The following is a 26,348-nucleotide window of genomic DNA, read 5'->3' as shown; positions in this document are numbered from 1 at the left end:
ATCCTCTCCTGCAGCTGGGCGACATGCTCTATGATGCTTTGGTGTGGCATGACCACAGCTTCTCAGGTTTCCTTGGCGATGTCCAGGAGCCCTTGCGGGTGTCGACCATATAGGAGCTCGAACGGCGAGATTCCAGTAGAGCCTTGAACCTCTCTGGTGAAGGGCAGAAATGGAAGCAGATAGTCCCAGTCTCAACCCTCCTTCTCAATTACCTTTTTAAGCATGGCCTTTAAGGTTTTGTTGAAGTGCTCTACTAGGCCTTCAGTCTGCAGATGGTAAACTGAGGTTCACAGCTGGGCAATCTGGAGGACCCTACACAGCTCTTTCATTACCTTGCACAAAATGTCTTTCAAAATGTCCTTCGGCAGGCTTGTCCTTGCAAAAATATGGACACGTTCCAGGGCGATACTCTTGGCCGAAGAGTTCCTTAGAGGTGCTGCATCAGGGTACCGGGTCGCATAGTCCATGACTACCAGGATATATTGGTGTCTTCGTGCAGACTTAACTAGAGGACCTACTAGGTCCATGGCAATTCTCTCAAATGGGATCTCTATTACGGGTAAGGGGACCAGGGGACTTCGGAAGTGAGTAGAGGGAGCAGTTCATGGGACACCGGAAGCCCACACCAAAAGTCCAGGCGCAGGTGACGACACATACGTCTGGAAGGCGGTAAGAAGAGAAATGCAGAAAATGACCCCGGGTGATGATGTATAGGCATTTCTGACTGTTTTTGAGTGGGGCAGGACCTACAATATTTCAGGATCTCTGGTAAAATCCCAGCCAATAGAACCTCTGCAATATCCTCTCCTGCGTTTTCTCTACCCCCAAAACGTGCGAATGGGCCATGTCAAAAACCCTCCGCCGGTAGGTTCCTGGAACCAACAGCTGCTCCACTATCTCACCTCTCAGTGTGTTCACCTGATACAATAATTCGCCATTGACCGCAAAGTGCCTGGTACCTGGTGTCAGCTCCCGGCTCTTGAGCAACACCATTGATCACAGACACATTTTCAAATGCCCCCTTTAGGGTAAGATCGCGCCTTTGAGCAGTCCCAAAATTTCCCCAGAAACACCCAGCTCAGAGACCTCAGCGTCACTGTTTCGTCCTCCTCACCAGCTAGGACACACAAAGGGAACTCCTTCACCTCCGACTGTGATGGGAATTCATCAGGGTTGTGCTGGCTCCTGTCTGAGTCACTTTGGCAACCCTACTTTCCCCCACAAATCCCAGAGCAGGCCAGAGTCCCGCCCGATTATCACAGGGTGTAGCAAGTCTCTGACTACCCCGACCTCATGGGACTCCATACCACAGCTTGTTTTTACCAACACTCTGGCAATAGGGCATCCTTGGCGTCTCAGTGGATAGAGCGGACGTCCACATGTTTTCCTGAGATTAACTGGTGGGGAAGTGTGGCCCTTATCAGGGTCACCAAACACGCGGAGTCCAAGAGTCCTGATACTACTACTCCGTTTATGGTCACGGGACAAGACTGCGGCCCCTTTCCAGGCTGATACTCCACACTGCAGGCTGGGTAGGTATAATACGAGCAGTGTCTGCATAGGCTACAATTCATCTGCTCGGAAGACATAAGACAATGGACCGCTGTCTCCAGGACAGTGACACCGCCAGCATATCAGGTCTTTACCAGCAGGCTTTGATAGTCCCTCAGCCGCTCCTGGGGCCCTAGGACTCCCCCAGTGGTGGCTCTGTTACTCCTCTTTTGGGACCCGGGTTCCCGCTGGGAACCCCAGTATGGAGATGTACCACCCCCTGGCTTCCTTGGGGACTTCTCGACCACCTGGTACCTTTCTACGAGGCCCACCAGGTCATCCACATTCCAGGGGTCTCCCTGGGCTACCCAGGTCTGAACCGGTCTGGGGAGGGATTGAATAAACCTGTCCATGACCACCAGCTCGGCCATCTGGGCTGGAGTGGAGAACTACAGCTGCTATCATTTCTGGACCAAATGCAACAAGTCAAACATTTGTGAGCGGGGAGGTTTGCCACCATAATACGCCCAGTTATGGACCCTTTGGGCTCTGGCAGAAATGGTCACCCCTGAGAGTGCCAATATCTCCGTTTTTAACTTGGCATATTTCCGGGCATCTTGTAAGGCCAGGTCATAAGAGAATGATAATATGGACACTCGACCTTAGGAGCTGGTTCTTTACAGTAACAGTAGTGATGATATGAACAGTCGACCTTAGGAGCGGGTTCTTTACAGTAAGAGAGTGATAATATGGACAGTCCACATTAGGATCGGGTTCTTTACAGTAAGAGAGTGATATGGACAGTCGACATTAGGATCGGGTTCTTTACAGTAAGAGAGTGATGATATGGACAGTCGACATTAGGAGCGGGTTCTTTACAGTAAGAGAGTGATATGGACAGTCGACCTTAGGAGCGGGTTCTTTACAGTAAGAGAGTGACAATATGGACAGTCGACCTTAGGAGCGGGCTCTTTACAGTAAGAGAGTGATAATATGAATAGTCGACATAAGGAGAGGGTTCTTTACAGTAAGAGTGATGATATGGAGTCGACCTTAGGAGTGGGTTCTTTACAGTAACAGTAGTGATAATATGGACAGTCGACCTTAGGAGCGGGTTCTTTACAGTAAGAGAGTGATAATATGAACAGTCGACCTTAGGAGCGGGTTCTTTACAGTAAGAGAGTGATAATATGAACAGTCGTCCTTAGGAGTGGGTTCTTTACAGTAACAGTAGTGATAATATGGACAGTCGACCTTAGGAGCAGGTTCTTTACAGTAAGAGAGTGATAATATGAACTGTTGTGAATTCTGTTGTCGAGCTCCCTCCTGTGGTCATGAATGGTACTTCGGTGAGTTCAGTCCGTGGGCTCCCTCTGGTGGCTGTGAGTGGAGATGCTGCTTCTGAAGTTCCTTACACAGGTGACGTGGGTTATCCTTTGGTTGGCTGCTCTATTTAACTCCACTCAGATCGTTACTCCATGCCAGCTTTCAATGTTTTAGCATTGGTTCAGTTCGCTCCTGGATCTGTCTGGTGTCCTGTCTTCTCCTGCAGAAGCTAAGTTCCTGATTGTTATTATTGTTCTTGTTTCTTTGTCCAGCTGGTTATCTTGATTTTGTCTTGCTAGCTGGAAGCTCTGGGATGCAGGGTGGCACCCCCGCACCGTGAGTCGGTGCGGAGGACCCTTTTGCACACTCTGCGTGGTCTTTTGTAGGTTTTTGTGCTGACCGCAAAGATTCCTTTCCTATCCTCTGTCTATTTAGTTAGTCGTGCCTCCCTTTGCTAAAACCTATCTCATTTCTGCGTTTGTGACTTTCATCTTTACTCACAGTCATTACATGTGGGGGGCTGCCTATTCCTTTGGGGAATTTCTCTGAGGCAAGGTAGGCTTTATTTTCTTCTCTAGGGCTAGCTAGCGCTTAGGCTGGCGTCACACACAGCGTATGCAAATACGGTCCATATATTACGGCCGTAATACGCTGAAAAGTCCCGAACATTGTGGTTCGTAGCTCCTCCGTAGGCAGGGTGTGTCACCGTTTTTTGCGCATGGCATCCTCCGTATGTAATCCGTATGGCAGCCGTACTGCGTGTTTTTATCGCAGGCTTGCAAAACCGACATACGCCTATACAAGGGATCCATGTGTTAAAAAAAAAAAAAAAACATATATACTGTATATATATATATGTATATATATATATATATATATATATATATATATATATATATATATATATATCAGTAGACACATATATGTATATATATTATTACTTCATACAGCCGCGATATAGCAAAAAGCCGGTAATTCAATTACCGGCTTTTGCTTTCTCCTTCCTAAAACCCGACATGATATGAAACCTGGTTTACATACAGTAAACCATCTCATATCACCATTTTTTTTGCATAATCCACACTACTAATGTCAGTAGTGTGTCTATGCAAAATTTGGCCGTTCTAGCTCTTAAAATAAAGGGTTAAATGGCGGAAAAAATTGGCGTGGGCTCCCGCGCAATTTTCTCCGCCAGAGTAGTAAAGCCAGTGACTGAGGGCAGATATTAATAGCCTGGAGAGGGTCCATGGTTATTGGCCCCCCCTGGCTAAAAACACCTGCCCCCAGCCACCCCAGAAAAGGCACATCTGGAAGATGCGCCTATTCTGGCACTTGGCCACTCTCTTCCCATTCCCGTGTAGTGGTGGGATATGGAGTAATGAAGGGTTAATGCCACCTTGCTATTGTAAGGTGACATTAAGCCTAATTAATAATGGAGAGGCGTCAATTATGACACCTATCCATTATTAATCCAATTGAATGAAAGGGTTAAAAAAAAACACACACACATTATTAAAAATTATTTTAATGAAATAAAACCAAAGGTTGTTGTAATATTTTATTTAACGCCCAATCCAATCACTGAAGACCGTCGATCTGTAACAAAAAAAACATAATAAACCAACAATATACTTACCTTCCGCAGATCTGTAATGTCCAACGATGTAAATCCTTCTGAAGGGGTTAAAGCTCCCAGGCTTTCTAGGAAAGTTCCCACAATCTATGAACAGCCAGCAGAGGGCGCCTCACCGCAAATGAAGCTAAATATAGATCATTGACCTATATTTAGCTTCATTCCCCGGGGTTTTGCAGCGAGGAGCAGCCTGCATTAGCGGAACTCCTTGCTGCAAAATGTTTTAACCCCTTCAGAAGGATTTACATCGTTGGACTTTACAGATCTGCGGAAGGTAAGTATATTGTTGGTTTATTATGTTTTTTCTTTCACAGAACGAGGGTCTTCAGTGATTGGATTGGGCGTTAAATAAAATATTACAACAACCTTTGGTTTTATTTCATTAAAATAATTTTTAATAATGTGTGTGTTTTTTTTTTTAACCCTTTCATTCAATTGGATTAGTAATGGATAGGTGTCATAATTGACGCCTCTCCATTATTAATTAGGCTTAATGTCACCTTACAATAGCAAGGTGGCATTGACCCTTCATTACCCCATATCCCACCGCTACACGGGAATGGGAAGAGAGTGGCCAAGTGCCAGAATAGGCGCATCTTCCAGATGTGCCTTTTCTGGCGTGGCTGGGGGCAGGTGTTTTTAGCCAGGGGGGGGCCAATAACCGTGGACCCTCTCCAGGCTATTAATATCTGCCCTCAGTCACTGGCTTTACTACTCTGGCGGAGAAAACTGTGCGGGAGCCCACGCCAATTTTTTCCGCCATTTAACCCTTTAATTTAGTAGATAGAACGGCCAAATTTTGCAGAAACACACTACTGACATTAGTAGTGTGGAAACTGCAAAAAAAATGGAGAGAAGACATGGTTTACTGTATGTAAACCATGTCTCAAATCATGTCGGGTTTAGGAAGGAGAAAGAAAAAGCCGGTAATTGAATTACCAGCTTTCAAGCTGTATAGCGCTGGAATAAATATTAATATATATACATATATGTGTCTCACTGACATATATATATATATATATATATATATATATATATATACAGTGGGGCAAAAAAGTATTTAGTCAGTCAGCAATAGTGCAAGTTCCACCACTTAAAAAGATGAGAGGCGTCTGTAATTTACATCATAGGTAGACCTCAACTATGGGAGACAAACTGAGAAAAAAAAATCCAGAAAATCACATTGTCTGTTTTTTTTATCATTTTTTTTGCATTTTATGGTGGAAAATAAGTATTTGGTCAGAAACAAACAATCAAGATTTCTGGCTCTCACAGACCTGTAACTTCTTTAAGAGTCTCCTCTTTCCTCCACTCATTACCTGTAGTAATGGCACCTGTTTAAACTTGTTATCAGTATAAAAAGACACCTGTGCACACCCTCAAACAGTCTGACTCCAAACTCCACTATGGTGAAGACCAAAGAGCTGTCAAAGGACACCAGAAACAAAATTGTAGCCCTGCACCAGGCTGGGAAGACTGAATCTGCAATAGCCAACCAGCTTGGAGTGAAGAAATCAACAGTGGGAGCAATAATTAGAAAATGGAAGAGATACAAGACCACTGATAATCTCCCTCGATCTGGGGCTCCACGCAAAATCCCACCCCGTGGGGTCAGAATGATCACAAGAACGGTGAGCAAAAATCCCAGAACCACGCGGGGGGACCTAGTGAATGAACTGCAGAGAGCTGGGGCCAATGTAACAAGGCCTACCATAAGTAACACACTACGCCACCATGGACTCAGATCCTGCAGTGCCAGACGTGTCCCACTGCTTAAGCCAGTACATGTCCGGGCCCGTCTGAAGTTTGCTAGAGAGCATTTGGATGATCCAGAGGAGTTTTGGGAGAATGTCCTATGGTCTGATGAAACCAAACTGGAACTGTTTGGTAGAAACACAACTTGTCGTGTTTGGAGGAAAAAGAATACTGAGTTGCATCCATCAAACACCATACCTACTGTAAAGCATGGTGGTGGAAACATCATGCTTTGGGGCTGTTTCTCTGCAAAGGGGCCAAGACGACTGATCCGGGTACATGAAAGAATGAATGGGGCCATGTATCGTGAGATTTTGAGTGCAAACCTCCTTCCATCAGCAAGGGCATTGAAGATGAAACGTGGCTGGCTCTTTCAACATGACAATGATCCAAAGCACACCGCCAGGGCAACGAAGGAGTGGCTTCGTAAGAAGCATTTCAAGGTCCTGGAGTGGCCTAGCCAGTCTCCAGATCTCAACCCTATAGAAAACCTTTGGAGGGAGTTGAAAGTCCGTGTTGCCAAGCGAAAAGCCAAAAACATCACTGCTCTAGAGGAGATCTGCATGGAGGAATGGGCCAACATACCAACAATAGTGTGTGGCAACCTTGTGAAGACTTACAGAAAACGTTTGACCTCTGTCATTGCCAACAAAGGATATATTACAAAGTATTGAGATGAAATTTTGTTTCTGACCAAATACTTATTTTCCACCATAATATGCAAATAAAATGTTAAAAAAACAGACAATGTGATTTTCTGGATTTTTTTTTCTCAGTTTGTCTCCCATAGTTGAGGTCTACCTATGATGTAAATTACAGACGCCTCTCATCTTTTTAAATGGTGGAACTTGCACTATTGCTGACTGACTAAATACTTTTTTGCCCCACTGTATATATATATATATATATATATATATATATATATATATATATATCTATTCTATGTGTACACATTTATTCTACCTATTGGACTGTAAGCTGTCAGTGTGATTTTACTGTACACCGCACTGAATTGCCGGCTTTTCTCTCTAACACCGCTGCGTATTTCTCGCAAGTCACACTGCTTGTCCGTGTGTAATCCATATTTTTCACGCTTCCATAGACTTTCACTGGTGTATTTCTTGCGCAGTACGGTGACAAACGCAGCATGCTGCGATTTTGTACGGCCGTAGAAAGCCGTATAATACTGATCAGTAAAATACGGCAGATAGGAGCAGGGGCATAGAAAATAATTGTGCCGTATTTTTTGCGAGTTTTACGGACGTAGTTTCTGCGCTCTTACGTCCGTAAAACTCGCAAGTGTGACGCCGGCCTTAGGCTGTGACGAGGCGCCTAGGGAGCGTCAGGAGCGCTCCACGGCTATTTCTAGTGTGTGCGATAGGATTAGGGCTTGCGGTCAGCAGAGCTCCCACATCCCAGAGCTCGTCCTGTATGAGTTTAACTATCAGGTCGGGTGCTCCTAACCACCAGGTCATAACAATGAACAGTCGACCTTAGGAACGGGTTCTTTACAGTAAGAGAGTGATAATATGAACAGTCGACCTTAGGAGTGGGTTCTTTACAGTAAGAGTGATAATATGAACAGTCGTCCTTAGGAGTGGGTTCTTTACAGTAACAGTAGTGATAATATGGACAGTCGACCTTAGGAGCGGGCTCTTTAAAGTAAGAGAGTGATAATATGAACAGTCGACCTTAGGAGCGGGTTCTTTACAGTAAGAGAGTGATAATATGAACAGTCGACCTTAGGAGTGGGTTCTTTACAGTAAGAGTGATAATATGAACAGTCGACCTTAGGAGTGGGTTCTTTACAGTAACAGTAGTGATAATATGGACAGTCGACCTTAGGAGCGGGTTCTTTACAGTAAGGGAGTGATAATATGAACAGTCGACCTTAGGAGTGGGTTCTTTACAGTAAGAGAGTGATAATATGAACAGTCGACCTTAGGAGCGGGTTCTTTATAGTAAGAGAGTGATAATATGAACAGTCGACCTTAGGAGCGGGTTCTTTACAGTAAGAGAGTGATAATATGAACAGTCGACCTTAGGAGCGGTTTCTTTACAGTAACAGTAGTGATAATATGGACAGTCACTTAGGAGCGGGTTCTTTACAGTAAGAGAGTGATAATATGAACAGTCGACCTTAGGAGCGGTTTCTTTACAGTAACAGTAGTGATAATATGGACAGTCAAACTTAGGAGCGGGTTCTTTACAGTAAGAGAGTGATAATATGGGCAGTCACTTAGGAGCTGGTTCTTTACCATAAGAGTAGTGATTATATTATATTCAGGAGGAAGAGTGTGAATTGTGCAAACTTTTTTTTTTTAGAGGCAAAGAACAGATTCTTTTGTAGATTTATAAAATGCTTGTTATAAATAATGATCCAGTCAATAGACATCCGGGATGAGGGACAAAATGTGTTATTTAGAGCAGACTGATTTATGTGTACTCTACCCAGCCCTTTCCCTTCATCATCTCCTGGAATGAATGAGATGGAAATGTAATTTTTGTCAACCATACTAACTGTGTAACAGCCTACACACCGTTATATTAACCCCTTAATGACCGCCAATACGTCTTTTTACTGACCTGAGATATGAGAATAGCCTCCCCATACAGGAGACAATCCAGCAGCTGTCGGCTGTCCACTACAGCTGACAACTTGCTGCGTCAGCCACGATCAGTGCTGACACCGACCATATCTGTTTAAGCCCTTAGATGCTGCTGTCAATAATGATTATATTATATAAATGGTCCCCATCGGCACCCCGAGATAATAATTGTGGGGTCCTGGTGATTGCCACGGCAGTTCAGACCAAATAGTGGCCTTAGGTTCTCCGGGCCACAGTGGCCTGTTCAGAAGTTACCGACATTTAGGGGTAAAAATACACTTTTTCATTTCTGTCAGGCCACTTTACATTAATTCCTGAACATCACCTGAAGGGTTAATAAACCACCTGACTGCAGCTTTCAGTATGTCAGGGGGGGCTGCTTTTTAAATGGTGTCACTTTTAGGGGTTTCCAATTTATAGGACCCCTAAAGTCACTTCAAACCTGGATAGGTCCCTAAAAAAATAAGTTTTGTAAATTTCTGTGGAAAAATGAAAAATTGCTGCAACATTTTTAAACCTCATAAAATGTTCACAAAATAAAATCCCATTTTACAAGTGGCGCTGATGTAAAGCCGACCTGAGGGGAACGTTATTTATTGAGGCTTTTCTGTGGTATAAGGAGTCAAAGTTTGACAATTGCATTTTTTTTACATTTTTGTCAAATTTCTAATAATTTTTAATCTAAAATCACTGGGATTTGTTGACGCGTTCCATTGTTATTACAACATAAAGTGACACTGGTCAGATTTTAAAAAATGTGGCCCGGTCACTAAGGGGTTAAGATAATCTCCAGACATCATATAAAATGAGCACAAGCCATGAAGCGGCTCCTCACCTCGGCCCCGTCATCATCCAGCCATCATACGTCTGATCAGGGAACCCCGAGTTCTCAATCAGCCCGTCACCATCCAGATCAAACCTCAACGCCGTGTCCATGACGGCCTGGGGGAAAGAGCACAAGGATGTCCTCTCCGTCACTCCCGTCATCTGGGTCATGTGATGTGTACAGGGCAGAGCAGTCACATGTCATACAGGTAGGAGGAGCTCTGGGTCATGTGATGTGTACAGGGCAGGCCGGTCACATGTCATACAGGTAGGAGGAGCTCTGGGTCATGTGATGTGTACAGGGCAGGCCGGTCACATGTCATACAGGTAGGAGGAGCTCTGGGTCATGTGATGTGTACAGGGCAGACCGGTCACATGTCATCCAGGTAGGAGGAGCTCTGGGTCATGTGATGTGTACAGGGCAGAGCAGTCACATGTCATACAGGTAGGCGGAGCTCTGGGTCATGCGATGTCTACAGGGCAGACCGGTCACATGTCATACAGATAGGCGGAGCTCTGGGCCATGTGATGTGTACAGGGCAGACCGATCACATGTCATACAGGTAGGAGGAGCTCTGGGTCATGTAATGTGTACAGGGCAGACCGGTGACATGTCATACAGGTAGACAGAGCTCTGGGTCATGTAATGTGTACAGGGACAGGGCAGACCGATCACATGTCATACAGGTAGGAGGAGCTCTGGGTCATGTAATGTGTACAGGGCAGACCGGTCACATGTCATCCAGGTAGGAGGAGCTCTGGGTCATGTGATGTGTACAGGGCAGACCGATCACATGTCATACAGGTAGGAGGAGCTCTGGGTCATGCGATGTCTACAGGGCAGACCGGTCACATGTCATACAGGTAGGAGGAGCTCTGGGTCATGCGATGTCTACAGGGCAGACCGGTCACATGTCATACAGATAGGCGGAGCTCTGGGCCATGTGATGTGTACAGGGCAGACCGATCACATGTCATACAGGTAGGAGGAGCTCTGGGTCATGTAATGTGTACAGGGCAGACCGGTGACATGTCATACAGGTAGACAGAGCTCTGGGTCATGTAATGTGTACAGGGACAGGGCAGACCGATCACATGTCATACAGGTAGGAGGAGCTCTGGGTCATGTAATGTGTACAGGGCAGACCGGTCACATGTCATCCAGGTAGGAGGAGCTCTGGGTCATGTGATGTGTACAGGGCAGACCGATCACATGTCATACAGGTAGGAGGAGCTCTGGGTCATGTAATGTGTACAGGGACAGGGCAGACCGGTCACATGTCATCCAGGTAGGAGGAGCTCTGGGTCATGTGATGTGTACAGGGCAGACCGGTCACATGTCATCCAGGTAGGAGGAGCTCTGGGTCATGTGATGTGTACAGGGCAGACCGGTCACATGTCATACAGATAGGCGGAGCTCTGGGCCATGTGATGTGTACAGGGCAGACCGATCACATGTCATACAGGTAGGCGGAGCTCTGGGTCATGTAATGTGTACAGGGCAGACCGGTGACATGTCATACAGGTAGACAGAGCTCTGGGTCATGTAATGTGTACAGGGACAGGGCAGACCGATCACATGTCATACAGGTAGGAGGAGCTCTGGGTCATGTAATGTGTACAGGGACAGGGCAGACCGGTCACATGTCATCCAGGTAGGAGGAGCTCTGGGTCATGTGATGTGTACAGGGCAGACCGGTCACATGTCATACAGGTAGGAGGAGCTCTGGGTCATGCGATGTCTACAGGGCAGACCGGTCACATGTCATACAGATAGGCGGAGCTCTGGGCCATGTGATGTGTACAGGGCAGACCGATCACATGTCATACAGGTAGGCGGAGCTCTGGGTCATGTAATGTGTACAGGGCAGACCGGTGACATGTCATACAGGTAGACAGAGCTCTGGGTCATGTAATGTGTACAGGGACAGGGCAGACCGGTGACATGTCATACAGGTAGGCGGAGCTCTGCATCATGTGATGTGCACTGTTGTGAATTCTGTTGTCGAACTCCCTCCTGTGGTCGTGAATGGTACTTCGGCGAGTTCTGTCTATGGGCTCCCTCTGATGGCTATGAGTGAAGCTGCTGCTTCTGAGGTTCCTTACACAGGTGACGTGGTTTATCCTTTGGTTGGCTGCTCTATTTAACTCCACTCAGATCGTTACTCCATGCCAGCTGTCAATGTTTTTGCATTGGTTCAGTTCGCTCCTGGATCTCTCTGGTGACCTGCCTTCTCCTGCAGAAGCTAAGTTCCTGATAGTCATTATTTGTTCACGGTTTTCTTGTCCAGCTGGTTATCATGATTTTGTCTTGCTAGCTGGAAGCTCTGGGATGCAGAGTGGCCCCTCCGCACCGTGAGTCGGTGCGGAGGTCTTTTTTGCACACTCTGCGTAGTCTTTTGTAGGTTTTTGTGCTGATCGCAAAGTTACCTTTCCTATCCTCTGTCTATTTAGTAAGTCTGGCCTCCCTTTGCTGAAACCTGTTTCATCTCTGCGTTTGTGACTTCCATCTTTACTCACAGTCAATATATGTGGGGGGCTTCCTTTACCTTTGGGGAATTTCTCTGAGGCAAGGTAGGCTTTATTTTCTATCTCTAGGGCTAGATAGTTCTTAGGCTGTGACGAGGCGCCTAGGTCTGGTCAGGAGCGCTCCACGGCTATTTTTAGTGTGTGTGATAGGATTAGGGCTTGCGGTCAGCAGAGCTCCCACATCCCAGAGCTCGTCCTGTATGAGGTTTAACTATCAGGTCATTCCGGGTGCTCCTAACCACCAGGTCATAACAGTGTACAGGGCAGACCGGTCACATGTTATACAGGTAGGAGGAGCTCTGGGTCATGTGATGTGTACAGGGCAGACCGGTCACATGTTATACAGGTAGAAGGAGCTCTGGGTAATGTGATGTGTACAGGTTAGACCGGTCACATGTCATACAGGTAGGAGGAGCTCTGAGTCATGTGATGTGTACAGGGCAGACCAGTCACATGTCATCCAGGTAGGAGGAGCTCTGAATCACGTGATGTGTAAAGGGCAGATCGGTCACATGTCATACAGGTAGGCGGAGCTCTGGGTCATGTGATGTGTACAGGGCAGACCGGTCACATGTCATACAGGTAGGAGGAGCTCTGGGTCATATGATGTGCACAGGGCAGACCGGTCACGTTATACAGGTAGGAGGAGCTCTGGGTCATGTGATGTGTACAAGGCAGAGCAGTCACATGTCATACAGGTAGGCGGAGCTCTGGGTCATGTGATGTGTACAGGGCAGAGCAGTCACATGTCATACAGGTAGGAGGAGCTCTGAGTCATGTGATGTGTGCAGGGCAGACCGGTCACATGTCATCCAGGTAGGAGGAGCTCGGGGTCATGTGATGTGTACAGGGCAGACCAGTCACATGTATTAGATGGGAGGAGTTCTAGGTCATATGATATTTATCCGATAGGCTGATTGGTCACGTCTTAGGTAGGTGGAGCTATGGGTCATGTGATATTTATCTCATAAGCTGGTCGGTCACATGTGTCAGGTAGGAGGAACTCTGGGTCATGTGATATTTATCTCAGGCTGGTTGGTCACATGTGTTCGGTAGGAGGAACTCTGGGTCATGTGATATTTATCTCAGGCTAGTTGGTCACATGTCTTAGGCAGAAGAAGCTCTGGCTCATGTGATATTTATCTCATAGGCTGGTCGGTCACTTCTTTGGTAGGAGCTTTGGGTAATGTGATGTTTATTCGGCAGACCAGTAACATGTCTTAGGTGGGACTCTGGGTCATGATATTTATTGATCACTCACATGTTCTAGGTAGGTGGGGCTCAGGATCATGTGATAGTTATCTGGCAGGTTGGTCAAATGTTTTAGGTGGAGATATGGGTCATGTAACGTTTACCTGGCAGATCGGCCACATGTCTTGCAGGTACGTGGAGCTCTTGGTCATGTAGTAGTCTCTATAGACTTGCAGCACAAACTTGAGGTTCAAGTCTTTCCAGTCAGCAGTGTCATGGATGAGGTAGGCATTGAGTTTCTGCCATGGCTCATCCTCTGAAAGATAGTAATAGGAAATACTCATATTAAGGAACAAAAGGAGAAAGGACGGGAATGGACAGACCCTCAGAGAAGGCATACCTGGGTCTCCAATGTCATGGGGGACCACATTTCTACTCTTCACTGGAGCCAATGAGCCGCTCATCAGATACTTCCTCCTCTCTGGATCCTCATGAATAACGGCGGCCGCTAAGAAAGAGGGAAAACAAACCCTCTGATCAGTCACTCCGACTGATAAGGTCTACTGATTGCCAACCAGACTTAAAAGCCAAACACCAGTTGTCAATCAGATCCCTTGGTATTAAGTGGTTTTTGTGTAGAAATTAACCAGGAAAAGCAGTGGAAACAATCAGAGATCATTGTAACATACATACACCCACTGTCTCTTGAAAAACCACTGACTATCTGGATGCTCATGTAAGTGAGCAGGCAGATCTTGGAGAAGTGTTGGAAGCAGGAAAAATGGGAAAGTATAATGTTACAAGAGACAGACAAGAGCCAAATTTTAAAGTCTGGACAACTTAGGAACATCTCATTCTATAGCTGTTTTGTAGATGACTACTACTTGACCGGTCTTGCGAGGTGTTCCTGGTGCTCGGCGGATCTTGTGAGCTGCTCCCGGTATTGGGTGCGTCTTGTGAGGTGTTTCTGGTGTTGGGTGGGCCTTGTGTGGTGCTCCCGGTATTGGGCGTCTCTTGTGAGGTGCTCCTGATATTGGGTGGGTCTTGTGAGCTGTTCTCGGTATTGGGTGGGTCTTGTGAGGTGTTTCTGGTATTGGGTGGGCCTTGTGTGGTGCATTGGGTGGGTCTTGTGAGCTGCTCCCAGTATTTGGTGGGTCTTGTGAGGTGTTTCTGATGTTGGGTGGGCCTTGTCTGGTGCTCCCGGTATTGGGCGTCTCTTGTGAGGTGCTCCTGATATTGGGTGGGTCTTGTGAGCTGCTCTCGGTGTTGGGTGGGTCTTTTGAGGTGTTTCTGGTATTGGGTGGGCCTTGTGAGCTGCTCCCAGTATTTGGTGGGTCTTGCGAGTTGTTACCAACCTTCAGCTGGTCTCGAGCATCGGTTAGAGTATAGGGTGGGTCAACCGTGGTTTTTATGGTATATTTCGAGTCTCGAGTGGCATTTCCAGTATTCAACACTGTGTGTTATACGACAGGTCCCTTTTACCATGTGCTGTATTTGGTGGCGCTTGTGAGGTATTCCTTGCAAGGTGATATGTTCTTTTCAGCCAGTTTTGTGGGGCGTTTCTGGTACTTGGCCGGTCTTGTGAAATATTCTTTGCATTTGGCGGGTCTTGTGGGGTATTTACGGTAATCAGTGTTTTTTCTGAGGAGCTCCCAGTATATTGTAGATTTCTCGTATATGTTAACTCTACTATATGTTTAGCGTATATGTCACGTCTTGGGTGGCATTTTCACTATACAGCATTTCATTTCTGGCAAGTAGCAGGTCTCTTATAGTGTGCCCGGTACACAATGGGTCTCATGGAGTGTTTCCTGTGCATGGATGGGTCACTTTGAGAGACAATTATACTCACCCATGTCATACTGAAGACTGATCTCCAGCTGGGGCCATAGCATGATGAGAGCAAAGGAGGCGTAAAAATGAACATCATATGTGTTGTACATGCGATACTCCTGTCCTGAGGAAACAAGGAAAATCACAGGCATCAACCTGTAGGGGAGGAATAATAGAGGTGCAGGGAGATGTATAGTGAATACAGGGGGTATAAGAAGGGTCCCACCTTCCAAGTAGGCAAACCGGCCATATTCATGAAGCACACTTTTCATGCCCGCCATCTGCTGTTGCCCAGCCTTCATAAGCTCATCATTAGCATCATCCGCTAAAACTTCCACCCAGACGGTGCCGCCATCAGCCACGAAATACAGCTCATTGAACAGGGCCGACTTATACCAGGGCGGTAGGAGCCTAAGGGCAGACATAAGGAAGCGTAAGTTATTAGAGTGTATCTGGCCTGGGATAACTCAGAGTCCTACGGCTTCTGGTACCACCTTTATGCTGATGACACTCAGGTCTACCTCTCTGGCACAGATGTCACCTTTCTGCTGTCCAGAATCCCAGAGTGTCTACCAGCTATATCCTCCTTCTCCTCTCGCTTCCTCAAGCTCAATGTGGACAAATCTGAACTAATTATCTTTCCTCCATCTCACATATCTTCCCTACCTGATCTATCTATCAAAATAAATGAAATCACACTTTCCCTTGTCCCCAAAATCTGCTGCCTCGACGTAACCCTGACTCCTGTCCTTCAAACAATACATCCAAGCTCTTTCCACCTCCTGTCGCCTCCAGCTCAAAAATATCTCCAGAATCCGTCCTTTTCTCATCCCTCACTCTACCAAATGCTTGTGCATGCCCTAATCATCTCCCGCCTCGACTACTGCAACATTCTCCTACGTGGCCTACCTTCTAACACTCTCGCACCTCTCCAGTCCATCCTTAACTCTGATGCCCGGCTAAATAATCTATCTCATCGCTACACTCCTGCTTCACCTCTTTGCAAATCCCTTCACTGGCTCCCAATTTCCAGCATATCCAGTTTAAACTACTAACACTGACCTACAAAGCCATCCATAATCTTTCTCCTCCGTATATTTCCAAACTAATCTCTCACTATCTTCCCTCACGTAATCTCCGGTCCTCCCAAGACCTCCTTCTCTCCTCCACGCTTATTCGCTCCTCAACCAATCGTCTCCAAGACTTCTCCCGAATATCCCCCATCCTCTAAAATTCTGTGCCCCAAAACCTGAAAACCCATCTCTTCAAAAAAGCCTACAACCTGTAATGACCATGTTGCCATCTAAACACCATCAGAGATACTGCAATCCATGACATACTGTCTCCTTCCCCATAATCCTGTAGAATTTAAGCCCACAAGGGCAGGGTCCTCGCCCCTCTGTATCAGTCTGTCATTCTTAATTTACTGTAAGTGATATCTGTATTTTGACGTAATCCCTTCTCATGTACAGCACCATGGAATCAATGGTGATATATAAATAAAAATCTGCTATAACTGTAGAAAGACATGGGCCACACAGTGATCTGATGAAGCCAGGTAATGTAGGACTGTCGTATGGCCACACATCCAGGAGTCGCAGTGATCGGATGAAGCCAGGCAATGTAGGACTGCCATATGGCCACATATCCAGGAGTCATACAGTGATCTGATGAAGCCAGGCAATGTAGGACTGTCGTATGGCCACACATCAAAGAGTCGCACAGTGATCTGATGAAGCCAGGTAATGTAGGACTGTCGTATGGCCACGCATGAAGCCAGGTGTTACACAGGGACTGTCGTATGGCCACACATCAAAGAGTCGCACAGTGATCTGATGAAGCCAGGCAATGTAGGACTGCTGTATGGCCACATATCCAGGAATCGCACAGTGATCGCATGAAGCCAGGCAATGTAGGACTGTCGTATGGCCACGCATGAAGCCAGGTGTTACACAGGGACTGTCGTATGGCTACACATCCAGGAGTCGCACAGTGATCTGATGAAGCCAGGTAATGTAGGACTGCCGTATGGCCACATATCCAGGAATCGCACAGTGATCTGATGAACTCAGGTAATGTAAGACTGTCGTATGGCCACATATCCAGGAATCGCACAGTGATCTGATGAAGCCAGGCAATGTAGGACTGTCGTATGGCCACACATCCAGGAGTCGCACAGTGATCTGAGGAAGCCGGGTAATGTAGGACTGTCGTATGGCCACATATCCAGGAATCGCACAGTGATCGCATGAATCCAGGTAATGTAGGACTGTCGTATGGCCACACATCCAGGAATCATACAGTGATCTGATGAAGCCAGGCAATGTACGACTTTCGTATGGCCACACATCCAGGAATCGCACAGTGATCGCATGAAGCCAGGCAATGTAGGACTGCCGTATGGCCACACATCCAGGAGTCACACAGTGATCTGATGAAGCCAGGTAATGTAGGACTGTCGTATGGCCACATATCCAGGAGTCATACAGTGATCTGATGAAGCCAGGCAATGTAGGACTGTCGTATGGCCACACATCCAGGAATCGCACAGTGATCTGATGAAGCCAGGCAATGTAGGACTGTCGTATGGCCACATATCCAGGAATCGCACAGTGATCTGATGAAGCCAGGCAATGTAGGACTGTCGTATGGCCACACATCCAGGAGTCATACAGTGATCTGATGAAGCCAGGCAATGTAGGACTGTCGTATGGCCACACATCCAGGAGTCATACAGTTATCTGATGAAGCCAGACAATGTAGCACTGTCGTATGGCCACACATCCAGGAGTCGCACGGTGATCTGATGAAGCCAGGTAATGTAGGACTGTCGTTTGGCCACATATCCAGGAATCGCACAGTGATCTGATGAAGCCAGGTAATGTAGGACTGCCGTATGGCCACATATCCAGGAATCGCACAGTGATCGCATGAAGCCAGGTAATGTAGGACTGTCGTTTGGCCACATATCCAGGAATCGCACAGTGATCTGATGAAGCCAGGTAATGTAGGACTGCCGTATGGCCACATATCCAGGAATCGCACAGTGATCGCATGAAGCCAGGTAATGTAGGACTGCCGTATGGCCACATATCCAGGAGTCATACAGTGATCTGATGAAGCCAGGTAATGTAGGACTGCCGTATGGCCACACATCCAGGAATCGCACAGTGATCTGATGAAGCCAGGCAATGTAGGACTGTCGTATGGCCACACATCCAGGAATCGCACAGTGATCTGATGAAGCCAGGTAATGTAGGACTGTCGTATGGCCACATATCCAGGAGTCATACAGTGATCTGATGAAGCCAGGCAATGTAGGACTGTCGTATGGCCACACATCCAGGAGTCACACAGTGATCTGATGAAGCCAGGTAATGTAGGACTGTCGTATGGCCACATATCCAGGAGTCGCACAGTGATCTGATGAAGCCAGGTAATGTAGGACTGCCGTATGGCCACATATCCAGGAATCGCACAGTGATCGCATGAAGCCAGGCAATGTAGGACTGTCGTATGGCCACACATCCAGGAGTCACACAGAGATCTGATGAAGCCAGGCAATGTAGGACTGTCGTATGGCCACACATCCAGAAGTCACACAGAGATCTGATGAAGCCAGGCAATGTAGGACTGTCGTATGGCCACGCATGAAGCCAGGTGTTACACAGGGACTGTCGTATGGCTACACATCCAGGAGTCGCACAGTTATCGGATGAAGCCAGGCAATGTAGGACTGTCGTATGTGCACACATCCAGGTGTGCACAGTGATCGCATGAAGCCAGGCAATGTAGGACTGTCGTATGTGCACACATCCAGGAGCCGCACAGTGATCGCATGAAGCCAGGCAATGTAGGTCTGTCGTATGGCCACATATCCAGGAATCGCACAGTGATCGCATGAAGCCAGGCAATGTAGGTCTGTCGTATGGCCACACATCCAGGAATCGCACAGTGATCGCATGAAGCCAGGCAATATAGGACTGTCGTATGGCCACACATCCAGGAATCATACAGTGATGTGATGAAGCCAGGCAATGTAGGACTGTCGTATGGCCACACATCCAGGAATCGCACAGTGATCGCATGAAGCCAGGCAATGTAGGACTGTCGTATGGCTACACATCCAGGAGTCACACAGTGATCTGATGAAGCCAGGCAATGTAGGACTGTCGTATGGCCACGCATGAAGCCAGATGTTACACAGTGATGGGATGAAGCCAGGCAAATGTAGGACTGTCGTATGGCTACACATCCAGGAGTCGCACAGTGATGGGATGAAGCCAGGCAATGTAGGACTGTCGTATGGCCACGCATGAAGCCAGGTGTTAAACAGTGATGGGATGAAGCCAGGCAAATGTAGGACTGTCGTATGGCTACACATCCAGGAGTCGCACAGTGATGGGATGAAGCCAGGCAATGTAGGACTGTCGTATGGCCACGCATGAAGCCAGGTGTTAAACAGTGATGGGATGAAGCCAGGCAAATGTAGGACTGTCGTATGGCTACACATCCAGGAGTCGCACAGTGATCGGATGAAGCCAGGCAAATGTAGGACTGTCGTATGGCTACACATCCAGGAGTCGCACAGTGATGGGATGAAGCCAGGCAATGTAGGACTGTGGTGGTTTGTGAACATGATCATACAGACTTGTTCACTGTGCAAGTAGCCCATGTGTTCCTGTTTCCATAATTGTTCTCTTGTGTCTACAAGACTGGGGAGTTCCACCACTCCTCTTGGGCTATCTGCACAAAAGCTGTTCTACCCTGTATGCACACATGGATTTTTCCTCTCTGAACCCTGTTCACACAGGTTATATACAGATGATCAGGTTTTTAAATACATCAGATAGGGATTGCATACATTAGTTAGGACTGCTCTGATAAGGGTATACCGTGAAGATTGGTAGAGCAGCTTAGTATACATTTTTTGCAAAAAACGTATCAACCAAATACCCTGTTTTTTACATCTTTTACTAGCACTTGCGGATTACTGCAACATTTTTTCAAACTGAGTGTTTTTGGTTTCACTATTCTCTTTTGTGTCTTCAGGTTTCTTGGTGGTGTGTGAACATGATCATACAGACTTGTTCACTGTGCAAGTAGCCCATGTGTTCCTGTTTCCAATGTAGGACTGTCGTATGGCCACGCATGAAGCCAGGTGTTACACAGTGATGGGATGAAGCCAGGCAAATGTAGGACTGTCGTATGGCTACACATCCAGGAGTCGCACAGTGATGGGATGAAGCCAGGCAATGTGGGACTGTCGTATGGCCACACATCCAGGAGTCGCACAGTGATCTGATGAAGCCAGGCAATGTAGCACTATCGTATGGCTACACATCCAGGAGTCGCACAGTGATCGGATGAAGCCAGGCAATGTAGGACTGTCGTATGGCCACGCATGAAGCCAGGTGTTACACAGTGATGGGATGAAGCCAGGCAAATGTAGGACTGTCGTATGTGCACACATCCAGGTGTGCACAGTGATCGCATGAAGCCAGGCAATGTAGGACTGTTGTATGAGCAGCTCATCTCTTTTTCTACAGTTCAGGCAAATTGAATGGTCTGCTCCTCTTTTTGTGTTACTTGGACCCCACTGCTCCCATTTGGCCCATGTGGCTCTAATTTGTAAGAGAGTACAAGCGAGGCTCCACCTGTACAATGCACAGTATGTGAAAATGTGAAAGCGAGTGCTCAGCGCTAGTGATGAACGAATATACTCTTTGCTCAGGTCTCCCCGAGCACACTCGGGTGATCTCCGAGTATTTGTTAGTGCTCGGAGATTTAGTTTTCGTCACCTCAGCTGCATGATTTACGGCTGCTAGGCAGGCTGAATACATGTGAGGAATGCCTGTTTGTTAGGGAATTCCCACATGTATTGAGGCTGTCCAGCAGTCGTAAATCATGCAGCTGTGGAGAAGAAAACTAAATCTCCGAGCACTAACAAATACTCGGAGGACACCCGAACATGCTTGGGGAGACCTGAGCAACAATGCTATTCACTCATCACTACTCAGTGCCTTTCACTGGGTGCGGCACCGGGTCGCTCATGACGCCGCACTATAGCTCAGGACCCACTGAGAGGTCACCTTGACGCAGCAGCGGTTCCATATAGTCTAACCAGAACGGTGAACTAAGAACATCATCTTCAGTTTCATAAATGTCTGCATCGTGGCACGAGATCAATGTGCACTGGATGTGCAGTGCAGAGCTTTTCTACAGCAAATGTATATCTAAGGCTACGTTCACATTAGCGTCATGCGACGCTGCGTCGCCGACGCAACGCACGACGCATCGGAAACGCACGCAAAAACGCAACTTTTGTGATGCAAGCGTCGGACGCATGCGTCGTAAAACGCAGCGTTTTTGGTGCGTTTTTACAAAAACGCAGCGTTTTACGACGCATGCGTTGTCAAACACTGATTAGATCTTTACACACAATTTAGTGTCTAGACACTAGATAACACCACCAATGAATAGAAGAGGGTGGGTCTAGTGTCTAGACAATCGATAATGCCACCAATGGGTAGATGGGGGTGGGTATTAATGTAATAGTGGTATATATACCCCGGCATACATTATTTCCAACCATAGAGCATCAAGATGGATCGTTCCATGGAGAGTATCTACCTCACTTTTCAGCTGGAATTAGCCCTTGCTATAGCTTATGCTTTTGCCTGTCAAGAACAGAGGAAAAGAGACAAACAACGGAGAAGGAGTCGTCGGCGTTTTTGGCTACACCCTATAGTGGAAGTCCGAGAGAGTCGTGGAGTGTACCATTGTCTTTTTGGCGAATTAAATGAGAACCAGGACAAATATTTTGAGTACACCAGGATGTCAAAAGACAGCTTCCGATATCTGCTGCGTCTGGTGGAAGGAGCCATTTCCAGGCAGGACACGCAGCTCCGTAAATCGATTTCCCCTGAGGAACGTCTGCTGGTGACTCTACGGTACGTAATGGAATGTGAAGGATTTATATGTTCTTGCCACTTTTTAAATTAACGTGTTTTTGTTTTTTGGGGTGGGGGATTGTAATTAAAAATGAAAAATTATTTCATAACAATTAAATTAATTATATTTATTTATTTATTTTTCTTCTTGTCAGTTTCCTGGCTACCGGAGAGACATTGAGATCACTGCATTTCCAGTTTCGGATTGGAGTCTCAACACTGTCGGGTATTATTGCAGACACATGCCGCGCATTGTGGGACAACCTCAGGGAGGAATTTTTACCCATCCCTACAAGAGAATTATGGCATGCCAACGCCCAAAAATTTGAAAAAGTTTGTGATTTCCCTAACTGTATCGGAGCCGTGGATGGCAAGCACATTAGGATTACCAAGCCTTCAAGAAGTGGATCTCTTTTTTATAATTATAAAAAATACTTTTCCACCGTGCTGATGGCAATTGCAGGTGCGGACTGCAGGTTTCTCGCTGTGGACATTGGAGCGTTTGGTCGTGCAAATGATTCACGGACATTTAAGGAGTCTGACATGGGCCGAAGATTATACGAGAACAATTTTAATTTCCCCCATCCACGACCTCTTCCTAACACCGAAGGCCCGGCCCTGCCATTTGTTGTGGTTGGGGATGAGGCTTTTCAAATGTGTGGCAACCTACTTAAACCGTACTCTAGTCGGGGGTTGGACCGCACAAAAAGTATTTTTAATTATAGACTGTCCAGGGCCCGAAGAACTGTGGAGTGCGCCTTTGGCATTCTGGTGTCCAAATGGCGTATCTTAGGATCCGCAATAAATTTGAAAATTGAGACAGTGGATGAGGTGGTGAAGGCGTGTGTGGTTCTACACAATTTTATTATTGATAAAGAGAGAGTCAATGTGGAACTCGATGAACCCATACAAAATCCATTGCCTGATTATCAAGCTCATCCTCTGCGGACAACTTTGGAGATTGCTCATATGAGGGACCAATTTGCTGCATATTTTGTTTCCGATGTTGGCCGTGTTTCTTGGCAAGATCAAATGGTGTAATTCAACGTGTTGTTATGATGTTATGTAAACACTGTGGAGCCCATGTAATGTAACCATCATATGTTTGGTTATTAATGTCACCCGATTGTCTAATGCGTTGTGTTTGTTAATAAAGTTTATTGTGCCTTTCCGCCTTTCCGTTTTCACAAAACAAATCTCCCATCCGTTTTTCCATAGTAATTGTAAAAAATCCTATTTTATTGAAAGTAATGATTGTCCCACAAAATTTATGTGAGCACCAGTACACAAATGGACTGTGACAAAACAATAAAATTTGCAGCCGTGAGTACCATAGTTTTGACGTATAAAACTTCATCGGCTCCCACCTTGTTAACCATAATTAATACTGAAGACTATTTTCATATGGAACCTGGCTTGACAAGGAGGGAAACTATCATGTTTGCAAAACTCTACAGAGTTAACACTATTGTACTCAGGATGGTAGAATTTGTCCAGAGTCAAATAGTGGCGACACTGTGAACATTGCTTCCACCTCACCTGACCAATATTTTAAAGGGAACCAGTCACCTGTATTTTGTGGGACTGGAACACCCCAAAACTCTGCCCATATGAGCCAAAAACAGTCCCACCAAATTCAGGTGACAGGTTCCCTTTAAGGTACATTAATAAAACTATTCTACAACGATAACTACCAGTGATACCACCGGACCGTGATCGTTGTTTATTGGTCGTGTGGTTGATGGAGAGCTGTCACACAGCCAGCTCTCCAGCAACCCAAAAAGAGCAAGTCCCGTGTAATCTGGGAAATGTTATGAAGCGCATGGCCGCACTCACGATGTTTACCATTGTAAATGTAGTTATTAAAAATACAAAACAACATTTTATTACGGTGTGTGACACGTCCATCGCCGTCAGCTTTCCGTACTGTGCCAGCCCTAAACCACAGTACAGCGTTTATTATTAACGGTGTGCTCTGATTTACGGGCGGGAATCACAGTGTAAGTAATTGCGGAAAGATGACAGCGAGGGACGTGGTTGACACCTTTTTTTATTTGTGGGGTATTTTTTAATTTTTATTTGAGTGTTTAAAACACTGCGCTAGTAACCCAATATTACCTATTTTAAAATAAAGACATCGCTTGATCGGTGTCTAACTCGCCGATCCAACAATGACAGCGTGGGTAACAAAAAAAAATCATAATCATTCGTTGACACCCAAAATCTCACAGCAGGGGCTCTATCGTTTTACGATTACAGAAAAGATAACGTTGGTTACACAAATAAACCAACTTTATCTATACTGAAATCGTTGTGTGATGGTACATTTTAAACTTGACAGATTGAGCAATGCTGGTTGTGTTTGTAACAGCTGATAGTACAATGAGCGCCAGGCCTATAAAACAATTAATAAAAAAAAATCTAAAAAATATTGTCAGACATTGCACATCAGGTGTTACAAAGACAATATTTGTGTATACGGCGCAAGGTGTCATTTGGTGAAAACTTTATTTGAGACAATAAAAACCAATTTTTTGTAAACCAAATAAATTTTTTATTTTGGGACAGGAAAAAAAATTAGGGACATAACATTACGGGGTACCTACATCCACAACTAAAGGGGATTGATATCCCTCACTTCTGGTGGGTGTGGAAGAGACCGAGGAGGAGGACGAGGAGGAGGAGGACGAGGGGGAGGAAGCAGCAGCATATTCAATGATACTTGACGGGATGCCGACATCCATCCACTGTTGGGATACTTCCAAAGCAGGTGAGGGAGGAGGAGGAGGGACGACGACCAGTGTCCTTGGCTGGCTACTCCGGCTCCGGGTCGACCCAGGCTGTGTTGACGGTGTGCTCCTTGTAGACCCAGGCTGGGTACTGGGTGTGCTCCGTGTAGACCCAGCCTGGGTACTTGGTGTGCTCCGGGTCGACCCAGGCTGTGTTCTGGTGGTAGTTGTGGGAGCAGCCATAGCCAAGGTCGTAGTGCTAGTCGTCGTCGTCTTGGTCTTCTTTTTTTTCCTCCTCTCTCCCCCTGGGTGTGGGTCGGCTTCCCGTCTGTGCCCGTGTGCCCTTGAAGGCCGGTCTTGCTCCGACCTTTGGGGCTCTGTTCTGTGGTGGCGGTGGCGGTGGCCCTCGTCACGCGGACCTCTGTGGTGGTGCTCTGCAGCAGGAGTCGGAGTCATGGCAGCCAGCGATGGTACTGTGGGCGCATTTGTCGCTGACTGCATGACCCGAGCCTGCTGCAGAGCAGTGACAAAGATTGTTGCAGCCCTGCATGACCGAAATCTGGAGTTCCGGCGTAAGATGTTCAACCATCCCGTTGTGAAGGGCAGTAAAAAAATGTTTCGCCGGCCTCGCGAGATCCGTTTCGATGTTTTCAAGACGCCGCTCGATATTTGACATTTTATCGCACAGCGCCTTGAAACCATTCTGAAAGACGGTACTCAAATGTAAAAATTCGGGCATGGGCACCCTGTCCGAGGCCCGCTGACGCTGTCGGGAAGACCCGAAGGAAGGAGCGACAGAGGCCTCGGCCAGGGGAACATCTGATGGACCGGCTGCCGGTTCGCCAGATTGTGGTGGTGCAGACCTGCTCTCGCTGTGGGATGGCTGCGAGGCTTGAGATGGCACTTCACAAAGGACCGCTCCAGAGGGTCGGACAGGCTCGCGGGTGCTGCTGTGTGTTCTGTGAAAACATAAGGAAAGCATTAGTATACTAAATATCAAATTTCACAGGCGTCATTAATTAACTTTACCGCCAGGTATCCATTACCGCCATTAATATTAACCTATTTTTAATCTTGACACTGCATATGCACCATCAATATTAAAAAAAACACATTTATTTTATTCCAAATAGTCACCCATGATTGCGATTTGTAACGCCAGACAATTATGCTTACGTTGGAATTGCCATGACGTCACGGTCATGTGACCGAGACGTCATCACAGGTCCTTTGAGCTGAGCAAGCATGGGAACATAACCTGCCTTGCAGTGGAATGTATGGCGTGTCTATAATATTTTAATTATTTGTGTATAACTAAATCGGGGATACACCTGGATAGGTACTATACTAATCCCCTATGAAATATTGGCTGGGCATGGCCAATCTACTAGCTTTCTGTGTTCTGTATACTTCCGATTTCAGGGACATTACTAGTAAGTCACGCTCACCATTGTAGTAATCCCAGAAGGGAGCC

At 46.6% G+C, this 26,348-nt stretch overlaps 3 protein-coding genes across 4 annotated transcripts in view; 2 read left to right on the top strand and 1 right to left on the bottom strand.

Annotated features, from left to right (window-relative positions):
• Nucleotides 1–26,348, top strand: part of RGP1 (RGP1 homolog, RAB6A GEF complex partner 1) — a 391,618-nt gene that overhangs the window by 157,819 nt on the left and 207,451 nt on the right. The window lies entirely within an intron of this gene.
• GBA2 (glucosylceramidase beta 2) overlaps nucleotides 1–26,348 on the bottom strand; it is a 215,028-nt gene that overhangs the window by 38,912 nt on the left and 149,768 nt on the right. For both annotated transcript variants that reach the window (XM_069745496.1, XM_069745492.1), the window contains exons 11-15: nucleotides 15,419–15,603; nucleotides 15,212–15,316; nucleotides 13,760–13,867; nucleotides 13,524–13,675; nucleotides 9,650–9,756 (exon numbers count right to left, since the gene is read on the bottom strand). In XM_069745496.1, coding sequence (XP_069601597.1) covers nucleotides 9,650–9,756; nucleotides 13,524–13,675; nucleotides 13,760–13,867; nucleotides 15,212–15,316; nucleotides 15,419–15,603 — 657 coding nt within the window. The remainder of the gene's footprint in view (nucleotides 1–9,649; nucleotides 9,757–13,523; nucleotides 13,676–13,759; nucleotides 13,868–15,211; nucleotides 15,317–15,418; nucleotides 15,604–26,348) is intronic.
• On the top strand, nucleotides 21,563–24,471 carry LOC138657861 (uncharacterized). Its single transcript, XM_069745487.1, has 2 exons — nucleotides 21,563–22,145; nucleotides 22,301–24,471. Exons 1-2 carry the CDS (start codon nucleotides 21,799–21,801, stop codon nucleotides 23,184–23,186), a joined length of 1,233 nt encoding a protein of 410 aa, XP_069601588.1. The 5' UTR covers nucleotides 21,563–21,798; the 3' UTR covers nucleotides 23,187–24,471.

This window comes from Ranitomeya imitator, chromosome 1, assembly GCF_032444005.1.
Source record: "Ranitomeya imitator isolate aRanImi1 chromosome 1, aRanImi1.pri, whole genome shotgun sequence".
Taxonomy (NCBI): Eukaryota; Metazoa; Chordata; class Amphibia; order Anura; family Dendrobatidae; genus Ranitomeya; species Ranitomeya imitator.
This window is presented reverse-complemented; position numbering and strand designations above follow the sequence as displayed.